The 13,737-nt window shown below is 51.9% G+C and overlaps 1 protein-coding gene across 1 annotated transcript in view; it reads left to right on the top strand.

Moving 5' to 3' along the window:
• The first annotated feature begins 1,716 nt into the window (after positions 1-1,716).
• The window catches only part of ankrd53 (ankyrin repeat domain 53), a 51,438-nt gene continuing 39,417 nt past the window's right edge, over positions 1,717-13,737 (top strand). Inside the window, exons 1-2 of the mRNA XM_068028747.1 lie at positions 1,717-1,791; positions 12,160-12,421. Coding sequence (XP_067884848.1) covers positions 12,284-12,421 — 138 coding nt within the window. The 5' untranslated portion in view covers positions 1,717-1,791; positions 12,160-12,283. The remainder of the gene's footprint in view (positions 1,792-12,159; positions 12,422-13,737) is intronic.

Genomic DNA, 13,737 nt, shown 5'->3' with positions numbered 1-13,737 from the left:
GGGGATCAAGAGTGCGGAGCACTCCCGGCCGAGCTGACCTCCGATCGGCCGGAACTGCTCATCGGACCGAGGCCCTGATACCCTCCTCGGGAGCCGGTCCCGCACAACCTGAGCCGCATCTCGGAAATGCCCTCTGTGCCATTCCAATCAGTGCGGAGGGGTTTCCTGTACGGGCTGCTCCTGCACACTCTCCACTTCCTCGCCCTCATCGGCCACCCGGACATGCTCTGGCGGTCTGTGTTGCCAACTGGCAGCAAGGGAAATCCCCAGTGGTGGTCTCTTTATGTGGCAGTCCTCCCCCTTTACATTGGAGACCTGGGATGGAGGGTGCTGCAAAGAGCAGTCCTGTGCAATAGGCTTATAAGTAGATTCACGGACTCCCAGGCCGTCTGTAATTTCTGCAGCCTGGACGAGTTTGTGTTCCATATATATATATGGAGTGTGCGAGGTTGCAGCCCCTCTTTGAGTATTTGAAGGGGCTGCTCCTCAAGTTCTGGCTGCACTTCAGCCCCACGCTCCTGATCTTTGGGGACCCGGTGCGGAGGGGCTTGGGCCGGGAGGAGGATCTCCTCGTCGGTCTGCTCCTGGGCCTGGCCAAGGTGGCAATTCACAGGTCCAGGCTGCGGGCCGTCGGGGGGTCCGTCCTCCCCGATTGCCTGACCCTCTTCCGCGGTTACCTTCGCGCCCGGGTGTCCCTGGAGAAGGAGCATAGGGTGTCCGCCGGTACGCCTGAGGCCTTCCGTGACCGGTGGGAACCGCAGGGACTGGAGTGCATTGTCGACGCCGAGAATGGCATTTTAATTTGAGTTTTTTGTTTATTTATCTGATTTTAATAAAGTTATTTTAAAAAATATGTATATAAAGGGGGTCTGAGGAATAAAGGCCCTCTCGACATAAAATATATAAAAGGGGCCTGGGGTATAAAGGCCACCTTTAAAAAAAAGCACCAAAAAAAGGGTTAGATACAGAGCAAAGCTCTGTGAAACCTAACCCAAAATAACACTATGCGAATTCATCCAATGTAAAATATAATACAAGCAAATATAACACAAAGCCAGGGATTATGGTAGCATAGTGGTTATGTCACTGGACGCCTGGACTAATGGTGCCATGAAACTACCAGATTGTTGTAAAAAAAAAACCCATGTAGTTCTCTAATGTCTGTTAGGGAAGGAAATCTGCCCTCCTGACCTGGTCTGGCCTACATGCTGGCATGGAGTCGATGGGCCGAATGGTCTGCTCCTGTGCCAGAATGACAGTACATGTGGTTGACTCTAACTGCCCTCTGAAATGGCCTAGCCATACACTCAGTTATATTCAAGAAGGCTTCTCACCACCACCTTCTCAAGGGCAATGAGGGATGGGCAATAAATGGTCACATTATGTGCATGAATTAAAAAAAATTGACTGACACTACACAATGTATAACTGGCTCACACAGGACAACCCAACCTCCACTCAACTCACACACATTGTGCCCTGAGCTAATCAGCTGCCTCAACTAACAAAGGCTTGATTTAACCTCTTTATTGCACCACTTCCTTTTATACATTTACCTGCACAATGTATGAAATACATACTTGTCGGCTAAACTGATGCTGCCCGGACCCCTTTAACTGCTCTCCCTCCGGGAGTTGCTGACCGCCATCAGTCACACTGACCCTCATGAGCATGTCCAGGGCATGGCTTTAACACACAGAGCTGGTTTCAATTAAAATCCTCACTCGGATCCAGGAGGCAGGAGTTGGCTGACCTGGAATGGGGAGCAGGCTGTTTGGAGAGTGCAAGCAGGTGGGTTATATCGAGAGCAGACTCCGTGATAGTTCATGTTTATAATTACAATCCGGATCTCACAGTCTGCACACCTCAAACCTTCTATCTGACTCCCAGTAAATCTCATTCCCTGCATATTTGTCTCTCACTTTCTCTCCAACTCTGCAGCTCTCTATCTCTGCCTATCACTTTCTCTCCCTCTACCTCTCCATCTCTGTGTATCTCCCTCTCTCTGCCTATTTCAATCGGTCTATATCTCAGTCTTTCTGTGTCTCAGTCTATATGTTTGTTTTATATTTCAGTCCTTACAGACTCTGTACATTGCAACCTCTGGTCAGTCTTTATCTTTCAGTCTGTGTTCCTCACTCAGTCTGCTCTCTCTCTCTCTATATATATATACTGCTCTCTCGCTGTATACTCTCTCCCTCTCTCTATATATATACCGCTTTCTGTCTCTCCTGTACATTTCTCTCGGGAGATTTTCTCATCTTTGTTCCATTTCTGCCTCTCGCTGTTGTTGTTTCCCGTCTCCAAGGTGACGCCACTGCGTCTCTCGGATTTAAAGGGATCGGCAGCTGTTTGGTGGAATCAGTCGAATGATAGAATCGGGGAGGGGGCAAAAGATTGAGGAAGAGAGACAACAGAGGGCGAGAGGGAGCAAGAGAGGGAGAGAGGGGACAAGAGAGGGAGACAGATAGAGGAGGCTACAGAGGGAAAGAAAGAGTGTAACAGGGAGAGAGGAGGTAACAGAGGAAAAGATAGAGGAGGCAACAGAGGGAGAGCGAGATGGCAACAGAGAGAGGGGGCAACAGAGGGAGAGAGAGGGGGTAACAAGGGAGAGAGATAGGACAAAGGCAGAAGGAGGGGAGGTAACAGGGAGAGCAAGGGAGAGAGAGGTGGCAACAGAGGGACAGAGAAGGAGAGAGGAGGCAAAAAAGGGTGTGAGAGAGCAACAGGGGGAGAGCGAGGAGATGAGAAGAGGTAATAGAGGGAAAGAGAGGGAGAGAGGAGGCAAAATAGGGTGAGAGAGGGACCATAGAGGAAGTAAGAGGAGGCAAAAGAGTAAGAGAGAGGGCCAAGGAGGGCGAGAGATGCAGTGATACACTAAGCAACTTTAGGTGATTTTATCGGTTAAAGAAATAGTTTTTAAATGTGTCAAACTATGTGTATTAAAGAAAGACTTGCATTCGTAATTACCCAATGTCCCAAAGCACTTTACAGCCGATGAAGTGCTTTGTGAAGTGTCGTCACTGTTGTAATGTAGGAAACGCGGCAGCCAATTTGTGCACAGCAAGATCCCGCAAACAGTAATGTGGTAATGACCAGGTAATCTTTTTGATTGAGATAAAATTGGTCAGAACACCAGTGATAACCACCCACCACCCACCCCCCACACCCCACCCCACCACCACCCCCCGCCCCCCCCCCCCCCCACCTCCACCCCCGCTCTTCTTTGAAATTGTGCCACCTGAGATTGTAATGGGGCCTCGGTTTAAAGTTTCACCTGCAATGGAGTGTCAGCCTTGATTCTTGTACTCAGGTCCTAGAGTGGGACCCAGACCTCCAGCCTTCTGTAGCATGCTGACAACTAAGCCCCAGCTGACATACCTATCCTACACACAAAACAGTATAATGCTCAGAGAGTAGGGACTGCTCAGTTCCACCAGTAACACTGATCCTGCCAACAATTATAGTCTCATTATATGGTCTGTGTCCATCATTACCATTGCACAAACCAACCCCACACTTCCTATATCTCTATGATGTTTGCAAGATGCTAATGTTCATTTTAAATATACATATACACAGGTGATACATGATTCCATGATGTGTTACACCCACCTGCTACTGGGACTGTGTTCACAGGAATCAGCCCCAGGTCAGAGAGAATCATAGATCTGAATTAGGTTTACCGTGCATGTATTTGAACGCATGGAGTGGGGTTAATAATGTTGGTGAGCTGCAGTCACAAATAGCCATGTGGAAATATAATGTCGTGGCAATAAGGAGACTTGGCTCAAAAAAAGGGCAGGACTTGCAGGTTGATCGGTAAATTGACCATTGTAAATTGCCCCTAGTGCAGGTAGGTGGTCGGAGAATTGTGGGAAGGTGGGGATGTGAGAGGGAAATGAGATTAATGTAGGATTAGTATAAATGGGTGGTTGATGGTTGGCGCAGACTCGGTGGGCCGAAGGGCCTCTTTCAGTGCTGTATCTCTCTATGACTCTATGATTAGGTAGGTACTAAATATTCCTGGATGCAAGGTGTTCAGGAAAGATAGGAAAGGAAAGAAAGGAGGAGGGGTGGCAGTATTGATGAAGGTGAATATTACAGTGCTGGAGAGAGAGGATGTCCTAGAGGAGTTTAGGACAGATCTATTTGGTTAGTGCTAAGAAACAATAGAGATACCATTACATTGCTGGCTATATGTTGTATTTAAAAAGTACGCTGAATTTCTTTTTTTTTTCTACCAAAAGTGGATCACTTCACATTTTTCCACATTATATTCCATCTGCCATGTTCTTGCCCACTCACTTAGTCTGTCTAAATTGCCTTGAAGCCTCTCTGCATCTTCCTCACAACACACATTCCCACCTAGTTTTGTGTCATCAGCAAACTTGTAAATATTACATTTGGTCCCCACATCCAAATCATTGATATAGATTTTGAACAGCACTGATCCTTGCAGTACCCCACTAGACACAGCCTGCCAACCTGAGAATGACCCGTTTATTCCTACTCTCTGTTTTCTGTCCGTTAACCAATTCTCAATCCATACCAGTAACCATGTCAGAAGTCAAAGAATGGAAGGGAAGGGTCAGAGATGGATCATGTGAAGGTGAGAGAAGGGTGGAAATTGGAAACAAAGTCAATGAAATTTTGCAGTTCAGAGCAAGAGCAGGAGGCGGCACTGATACAGTCATCAATGTCCCAGAAAAAGAGGTGAGGGAGGGGGCCTGAGTAGGACTGGAACAATGAAGGCAGGCATAACTAGGACCCATGCAGGTATCCATAGCAACACCTTTTATTTTAGAGTAGAGTTGAAGGAGAAGTTGTTCAATGTGAGAACAAGTTCAGCCAGGCAGAGGAGGGTGGTGGTGGATGGGGACTGGCTGGGCCTCTGTTCAAGGAAGAAGCGGAGAGCCCTCAAACCGTCCTGGTGGGGGATGGAGATGTAGAGAAATTGGACATCCATCGTGAAGAGGAGGCAGTTAGGACGAGGAAAATGGAAACTATTAAAGTGACGGAGGGCATCGGAAGAGTCATGGATGTAGGTGGGAAGAGACTGGACAAGGGGAGTAAAAATAGTCAAGATAGGAAGAAATAAGTTCAGTGGGGCAGGAACAGGCTAAAGCAGTAGGTCTACAGGACAGTCTTGTTTGTGGATCTTAGGAAGGAGGTAGAAACGTGCTGTCCGGGGTTGGGGCACTCCTGAAAACAAAAGCTTGATGATTGGTGATGGTCCGGGGGAGGTAGGAGAAAGTGTTAGAGAGTTGGCGTTCGGCCTCTGCAAGGTAGATGTTGGAGCACCAGGAACACCCTTCCTCAAAATGGGGTGGAAGCAGAGTCTTGAAATATTTTTAGGACAGAGGTAGATAGATTCTTGAAAAGCAAGGGGTTGAAAGGTTATTGGAGGGTAGGTGGGAATGTGGAATTGAGGTTACAGTCAAATCTGTCATGATTTTATTGAATGGCGGAGGAGGCTCGAGGGGCCGAGTGGCCTATTCCTGCTCCTAATTCATACGTTCGTATGTTCACCAGCACCATCCTGTTGGCAGGTTTGATCACAATTTTGGGATTGGACCTGAGAGAACAGAGTGCAGCAAGTACAGAGGGAGACAGGTTAGAGTGAGTGAGTGAGAGGAGTCGAGAAATTGAGGCAGCCGATATCGCACCAGCAGTTCTCAGTGAAAATACGGAGAGGCCAGAGGGAGGGGACCAGGTGGAGGGAGAATGCTGGAGATGGGGAAAAGGGTCTGCTGAGTGGGGGGCAGGGCTCGAGCCCAAAGTAGTGTGTGTGGAGGTGACGGAAGAAGATTTCAGCATCACGCCAAGTTTGAAATTCATTGAGGTGGGGGTGTAAGGGGATGAAGCAGAGACCTTTACTAAGGACAGATTGTTTAGGGTCAGGGACGGGAAGGTTTAAGGGAATCATGAATACACAGCAAAGGGTAAGATTAAAAACAGGGATGGGGTCAGAGGAAATTGAAGGGGAAGAAGGATTCAGAGCGGCGTTTGAACCCAAGAGTTGTTGAAGCTTCCTGCAATTCTTTGTGCAGCCTGGTTTCCCACTCTGATATTACATCCTGGTTCCCACACCCCTGACAACTCAGGTAAACCCTCCCCAATAGCACGAGCAAACTGCCCCGCAAAGATATTGGTCCCATCTCTCCAGCCTTCCTCAATCCCTCAGTGTGTCTCTCTCCCTTCATCTCCAGTCCCTGAGTCTGTCCCTCTCTCCATCTCCAGTCCCTCACTTTGTTTCTCCCTCCATCTCCCATCCTTCAGTCTGTCTCTCCCTACATCTCCAGTCCATCAGTGTGTTTCTCCCTCCAGCTCCAGGCCCTCAGTCTGTCTCTCCCTACATCTCCAGTCCATCAGTGTGTTTCTCCCTCCAGCTCCAGTGCCTCAGTCTGTCTCTCCCTACATCTCCAGTCCCTCAGTCTAACTCTCCCTCCATCTGCAGTCCCTCAGTCGATCTCTCCCTCCATCTCCAGTCCCTCAGTCTGTCTCTGCCTCCATCTCCAGTCCCTCAGTCTGTCTCTGCCTCAATCTCCAGTCCCTCAGTCTGTCTCTCCCTCCAGCTCCAGTCCCTCAGTCTGTCTCTCCCTCCATCTCCAGTCCCTCAGTCTGTCTCCTCCTCCATCTCCAGTCCCTCAGTCTGTCTTCGCCTCCATCTTCAGTCCTTCAGTCTGTCTCTCCCTCCATCTCCAGTCCCTCAGTCTGTCTCTGCCTCCATCTCCAGTCCCTCAGTCTGTCTCTCCCTCCATCTCCAGTCCCTCAGTCTGTCTCTGCCTCCATCTCCAGTCCCTCAGTCTGTCTCCTCCTCCATCTCCAGTCCCTCAGTCTGTCTCCCCCTTCATCTCCAGTCCCTCAGTCTGTCTCCTCCTCCAACTCCAGTCCCTCAGTCTGTCTCCGCCTCGATCTCCAGTCCCCCAGTCTGTCTCTCCCTCCATCGCCAGTCCCTCAGTCTGTCTCTCCCTCCATCTCCAGTCCCTCAGTTTGTCTCTCCCTCCATCTTCAGTCCCTCAGTCTCTTTGCCTCCATCTCCAGTCCCTCAGTCTGTCCCTCCATCTCCAGTCCCTCAGTCTGTCTCCGTCTCCACCTTCAGTCCCTCAGTCTGTCTCTGCCTCCATCTCCAGTCCCTCAGTCTGTTTCTCCCTCCATCTCCAGTCCCTCAGTCTGTCTCCTCCTCCATCTCCAGTCCCTCAGTCTGTCTCTCCCTCCATCTCCAGTCCCTCAGTCTGTCTCTCCCTCCAACTCCAGTCCCTCAGTCTGTCTCCTCCTCCATCTCCAGTCCCTCAGTCTGTTTCCTCCTCCATCTCCAGTCCCTCAGTCTGTCTCTCCCTCCATCTCCAGTCCCTCAGTCTCTCTCCCTCCATCTCCAGTCCCTCAGTCTGTCTCGACCTCCATCTCCAGTCCCTCAGTCTATCTCTCCCTCCATCTCCAGTCCCTCAGTCTCTCCCTCCATCTCCAGTCCCTCAATCTGTCTCCTCCTCCATCTCCAGTCCCTCAGTCTGTCTCGACCTCCATCTCCTGTCCCTCAGTCTATCTCTCTCTCCATCTCCAGTCCCTCAGTCTCTCCCTATATCTCCAGTCCCTCAATCTGTCTCCTCCTCCATCTCCTGTCCCTCAGTCTGTCGCTCCCTCCATCTCCAGTCCCTCAGTCTGTCTCCTCCTCCATCTCCAGTCCCTCAGACTGTCTCCGCCTCCATCTCCAGTCCTTCTGTTTGTCTCTGCCTCCATCTCCAGTCCCTCAGTCTGTCTCTGCCTCCATCTCCAGTCCCTCAGTCTGTCTCTCCCTCCATCTCCAGTCCCTCAGTCTGTCTCTGCCTCCATCTCCAGTCCCTCAGTCTGTCTCTCCCTCCATCTCCAGTCCCTCAGTCTGTCTCTGCCTCCATCTCCAGTCCCTCAGTCTGTCTCCTCCTCCATCTCCAGTCCCTCAGTCTGTCTCCCCCTTCATCTCCAGTCCCTCAGTCTGTCTCCTCCTCCAACTCCAGTCCCTCAGTCTGTCTCCGCCTCGATCTCCAGTCCCCCAGTCTGTTTCTCCCTCCATCGCCAGTCCCTCAGTCTGTCTCTCCCTCCATCTCCAGTCCCTCAGTTTGTCTCTCCCTCCATCTTCAGTCCCTCAGTCTCTTTGCCTCCATCTCCAGTCCCTCAGTCTGTCCCTCCATCTCCAGTCCCTCAGTCTGTCTCCGTCTCCACCTCCAGTCCCTCAGTCTGTCTCTGCCTCCATCTCCAGTCCCTCAGTCTGTTTCTCCCTCCATCTCCAGTCCCTCAGTCTGTCTCCTCCTCCATCTCCAGTCCCTCAGTCTGTCTCTCCCTCCATCTCCAGTCCCTCAGTCTGTCTCTCCCTCCAACTCCAGTCCCTCAGTCTGTCTCCTCCTCCATCTTCAGTCCCTCAGTCTGTTTCCTCCTCCATCTCCAGTCCCTCAGTCTGTCTCGACCTCCATCTCCAGTCCCTCAGTCTCTCCCTCCATCTCCAGTCCCTCAATCTGTCTCCTCCTCCATCTCCAGTCCCTCAGTCTGTCTCGACCTCCATCTCCTGTCCCTCAGTCTATCTCTCTCTCCATCTCCAGTCCCTCAGTCTCTCCCTATATCTCCAGTCCCTCAATCTGTCTCCTCCTCCATCTCCTGTCCCTCAGTCTGTCGCTCCCTCCATCTCCAGTCCCTCAGTCTGTCTCCTCCTCCATCTCCAGTCCCTCAGACTGTCTCCGCCTCCATCTCCAGTCCTTCTGTTTGTCTCTGCCTCCATCTCCAGTCCCTCAGTCTGTCTCTGCCTCCATCTCCAGTCCCTCAGTCTGTCTCTCCCTCCATCTCCAGTCCCTCAGTCTGTCTCCTCCTCCATCTTTTGTCCCTCAGTCTGTCTCCTCATCCATCTCCAGTCCCTCAGTCTGTCTCTCCCTCCATCTCCAGTCCCTCAGTCTGTCTCTCCCTCCATCTCCAGTCCCTCAGTCTGTCTCCTCCTCCAACTCCAGTCCCTCAGTCTGTCTCCACCTCGATCTCCAGTCCCCCAGTCTGTCTCTCCCTCCATCGCCAGTCCCTCAGTCTGTCTCTCCCTCCATCTCCAGTCCCTCAGTCTGTCTCTCCCTCCATCTCCAGTCCCTCAGTCTCTTTGCCTCCATCTCCAGTCCCTCAGTCTGTCTCTCCCTCCATCTCCAGTCCCTCAGTCTGTCTCCGTCTCCACCTCCAGTCCCTCAGTCTGTCTCTGCCTCCATCTCCAGTCCCTCAGTCTGTTTCTCCCTCCATCTCCAGTCCCTCAGTCTGTCTCCTCCTCCATCTCCAGTCCCTCAGTCTGTCTCTCCCTCCATCTCCTGTCCCTCAGTCTGTCTCTCCCTCCAACTCCAGTCCCTCAGTCTGTCTCCTCCTCCATCTCCAGTCCCTCAGTCTGTTTCCTCCTCCATCTCCAGTCCCTCAGTCTGTCTCTCCCTCCATCTCCAGTCCCTCAGTCTCTCTCCCTCCATCTCCAGTCCCTCAGTCTGTCTCGACCTCCATCTCCAGTCCCTCAGTCTATCTCTCCCTCCATCTCCAGTCCCTCAGTCTCTCCCTCCATCTCCAGTCCCTCAATCTGTCTCCTCCTCCATCTCCAGTCCCTCAGTCTGTCTCGACCTCCATCTCCTGTCCCTCAGTCTATCTCTCTCTCCATCTCCAGTCCCTCAGTCTCTCCCTATATCTCGAGTCCCTCAATCTGTCTCCTCCTCCATCTCCTGTCCCTCAGTCTGTCTCTCCCTCCATCTCCAGTCCCTCAGTCTGTCTCCTCCTCCATCTCCAGTCCCTCAGACTGTCTCCGCCTCCATCTCCAGTCCTTCTGTTTGTCTCTGCCTCCATCTCCAGTCCCTCAGTCTGTCTCTGCCTCCATCTCCAGTCCCTCAGTCTGTCTCCTCCTCCATCTCCAGTCCCTCAGTCTGTCTCCTCATCCATCTCCAGTCCCTCAGTCTGTCTCTCCCTCCATCTCCAGTCCCTCAGTCTGTCTCTCCCTCCATCTCCAGTCCCTCAGTCTGTCTCCTCCTCCAACTCCAGTCCCTCAGTCTGTCTCCTCCTCCATCTCCAGTCCCTCAGTCTGTCTCTCCCTCCATCTCCAGTCCCTCAGTCTGTCTCCGCCTCCATCTCCAGTCCCCCAGTCTGTCTCTGCCTCCATCGCCAGTCCCTCAGTCTGTCTCTCCCTCCATCTCCAGTCCCTCAGTCTGTCTCCTCCTCCATCTCCAGTCCCCCAGTCTGTCTCTCCCTCCATCGCCAGTCCCTCAGTCTGCCTCCGCCTCCATCTCCAGTCCCCCAGTCTGTCTCTCCCTCCATCGCCAGTCCCTCAGTCTGACTCTCCCTCCATCTCCAGTCCCTCAGTCTGGCTCTCCCTCCATCTCCAGTCCCTCAGTCTGTTTCCTCCTCCATCTCCAGTCCCTCAGTCTGTGTCTGCCTCCATCTCCAGTCCCTCAGTCTGTCTCTACCTCCATCTCCAGTCCCTCAATCTGTCTCTGCCTCCATCTCCAGTCCCTCAGTCTGTCTGTGCCTCCATCTCCAGTCCCTCAGTCTGGCTCTCCCTCCATCTCCAGTCCCTCAGTCTGTTTCCTCCTCCATCTCCAGTCCCTTAGTCTGTCTCCCCCTCCATCTCCAGTCCCTCAGTCTGTCTCCTCCTCCATCTCCAGTCCCTCAGTCTGTCTCCTCCTCCATCTCCAGTCCCTCAGTCTGGCTCTCCCTCCATCTCCAGTCCCTCAGTCTGTTTCCTCCTCCATCTGCAGTCCCTCAGTCTGTCTCCTCCTCCATCTTCAGTCCCTCAGTCTATCTCTCCCTCCATCTCCAGTCCCTCAGTCTGTCTGCCTCCATCTCCAGTCCCTCAGTCTGTCTCTTACTCCATCTCCAGTCCCTCAGTTTGTCTCTCCCTCCATCTGCAGTCCCTCAGTCTGTCTCTCCCTCCATCTCCAGTCCCTCAGTCTGTCTCTCCCTCCATCTCCAGTCCCTCAGTCTGTCTCTCCCTCCATCTCCAGTCCCTCAGTCTGTCTCTCCCTCCATCTCCAGTCCCTCAGTCTGTCTCCTCCTCCATCTCCAGTCCCTCAGTCTGTCCCCACCTCCATCTCCAATCTCGAATTTTCAGTTTTTCAGTCTATCACGAGTTTGTCAATTTGTCTGACAGACTAACCTCTCAGGTCACAAGCAGTGGTGGATGGGGGAGCTTCAGTCATGTGGAGAGACTGGGAGAAGCTGGGATTGTTTTCCTTCGAGCAGCAAAGATTAAGTCGAGATATTTCATAGGGGTGTTCAAAATCACGTTAGAGTAAAGAAAATGAAAGTGTTTCCAGTGGCCGAGGAGTCAGTAACCAGAGGACATGGAGTTAAGACAATTGGCAAAAGATGCAGAGGCACTATGAGGAAATATGTTTTACACAGCGAGTGATTGTGATCTGGAATGTACTGCCTGATTGGGTGGTGAAAGCAGAATCAATAACAGCTTTCGAAAGCAATAGGATAAGTGGTGAAAGGGGGGAAATTTAGGCAAAAAGCCAGTGCAGGCATGATGGGCCGAATGGACTTCTGTGTTGTATCCATGAATGTCGTGGTTGCATAAACTAGGCTTGTATCTCCTTGGGTTTAGAAGGTTGAAGTGTGATCTAATTGAGCTGTTTAAAATTATAAAGAATTTTGATAGGGTGGATAAAAAGAAACCATTTGCTTTGGTGGGAAAGTCCTGAGCAAGGGGGCACAATCTTAAAATTAGAGTCAGGCCATTCAGGGGTGATGTCAGGAAAAACATCTTCACACAAAGGGCAAGGGAAATCTGGAACTCTCTCCCCCTAAATACTCGGGGTCAACTGGAAATCTCAAGACAGAGATTGATAAGTTTTTTATGGGGTAAGGGTATCAAGCGATATGGAGCAAATGCGATAAGGGGAGTTAAGATACAGATCAGCTGTGATTTAATTGAATGGTCGAGCAGGCTCGAGGGGCTGAATGGCCTCCTCCAATTCCTATGTTTCAGTCTCTCCATCTACACTTTGTCCAGGTTTATGCCTGAGCCCCCAATCTCTGTGTCTAGACTTCAATATTTAACCCTTCAGTGCCAAGCCCCTCTCCGAGCTTGCTAATTACCTTCTGTAGCTTTACCCACTGTTAAAGACAAGGCTGCAGGTTGTGGGCGAGTGTGCATTGACACAGGATGGATGTTTTTTTTTGCAGGTGGAGCTTGGAGGAAGCAGGGACCTATTGAGACTGGGCAGTGCTGTGCCAGTGTGAGCAGCATTTTGTTTCTCCTTCTGGTGACGCCTGGATGTGTGTGCCACGGTGAGTTAAAGGAATCACCATGATGGCAGGTCGGGTCAAGAAATGGAATCGTGGGGAGATGATGAGCGATGAGCTGATGGCTGCCACTGTGGGTGATGCTGATTGGCTGCGACTGAGTCTAAATAAAGCGAAAGGCAAAGTTGCAGTGGATCAAAATGTAAGTGTTTCTCACCCGCTTCTATTTTTATCAATCCAGAAAATTACCTGCAATGGTTTCACATCCCCCTCCCTGAACATTACCTCCCCCCACCCAGTATCTCTTTCCACAATGTGTGTTGACAGCTACCCCACCGCCACCTTTCTGGACCCCTCCACTGTCACGATGCTGATCCAACATCCAGTAGCAGATGAGCAGACATTTACTCCAATTCAATATTACAAAGACTGAACCCATTGCCTTCAGCCCCCACCGCAACTTCCACTCTCCCACCACCAACTCCATCCTTCTCCCTGGCAACTGCATGAGGCTGAACCAGACTATTTGCAGCCTTGGTGTCATATTAGATCCTGAGCTGAACTACTATCCACATATCCTCTCCATCACCAAAACCACCGATTTCCATTTCCGCACTCTACCCCTGCCTCAGCTAACCTCCTGAAACCCCTAAGGGCTAGATAGTGTAAAGCTTCCCGTCATTGTCCCATCAAGCAATCCCAGGGCAGGCACAGAACAGGTTCGATACAGAGTAAAACTCTGTGTATATAATCACAGTCAGCTTGGGGTGTACAGTACGGTCGGTGCGGGGTGTACAGTACAGTCGGTGCGGGGTGTACAGTACAGTCGGTGCGGGGTGTACAGTACTGTCGGTGCGGGGTGTACAGTACGGTCGGTGCGGGGTGTACAGTACGATCGGTGCGGGGTGTACAGTACGGTCGGTGCGGGGTGTGCAGTACGGTCGGTGCGGGGTGTGCAGTACGGTCGGTGCGGGGTGTACAGTACGATCGGTGCGGGGTGTACAGTACGATCGGTGCGGGGTGTACAGTACGGTCGGTGCGGGATGTACAGTACAGTCGGTGCGGGGTGTGCAGTACGGTCGGTGCGGGGTGTGCAGTACGGTCGGTGCAGGGTGTGCAGTACGGTCGGTGCGGGGTGTGCAGTACGGTCGGTGCGGGTTGTACAGTACGGTCGGTGCAGGATGTACAGTACGGTCGGTGCGGGGTGTACAGTACGGTCGGTGCGGGTTGTACAGTACGGTCGGTGCAGGATGTACAGTACGGTCGGTGCAGGATGTACAGTACGGTCGGTGCGAGGTGTACAGTACGGTCGGTGCGGGCTGTACAGTACGGTCGGTGCAGGGTGTACAGTACGGTCGGTGCGGGGTGTCCAGTACGGTCGGTGCGGGGTGTGCAGTACGGTCGGTGCGGGGTGTGCAGTACGGTCGATGCGGGGTGTACAGTACAGTCGGTGCGGGGTGTACAGTACAGTCGGTGCGGGGTGTACAGTACAGTCGGTGCGGGCTGTACAATACGGTC

The sequence above is a fragment of the Heterodontus francisci genome, chromosome 1 (genome assembly GCF_036365525.1).
Source record: "Heterodontus francisci isolate sHetFra1 chromosome 1, sHetFra1.hap1, whole genome shotgun sequence".
Taxonomy (NCBI): Eukaryota; Metazoa; Chordata; class Chondrichthyes; order Heterodontiformes; family Heterodontidae; genus Heterodontus; species Heterodontus francisci.
The sequence above is the reverse complement of the archived record's forward strand: the minus strand, read 5'-3'. Positions and strand labels throughout refer to the sequence as shown.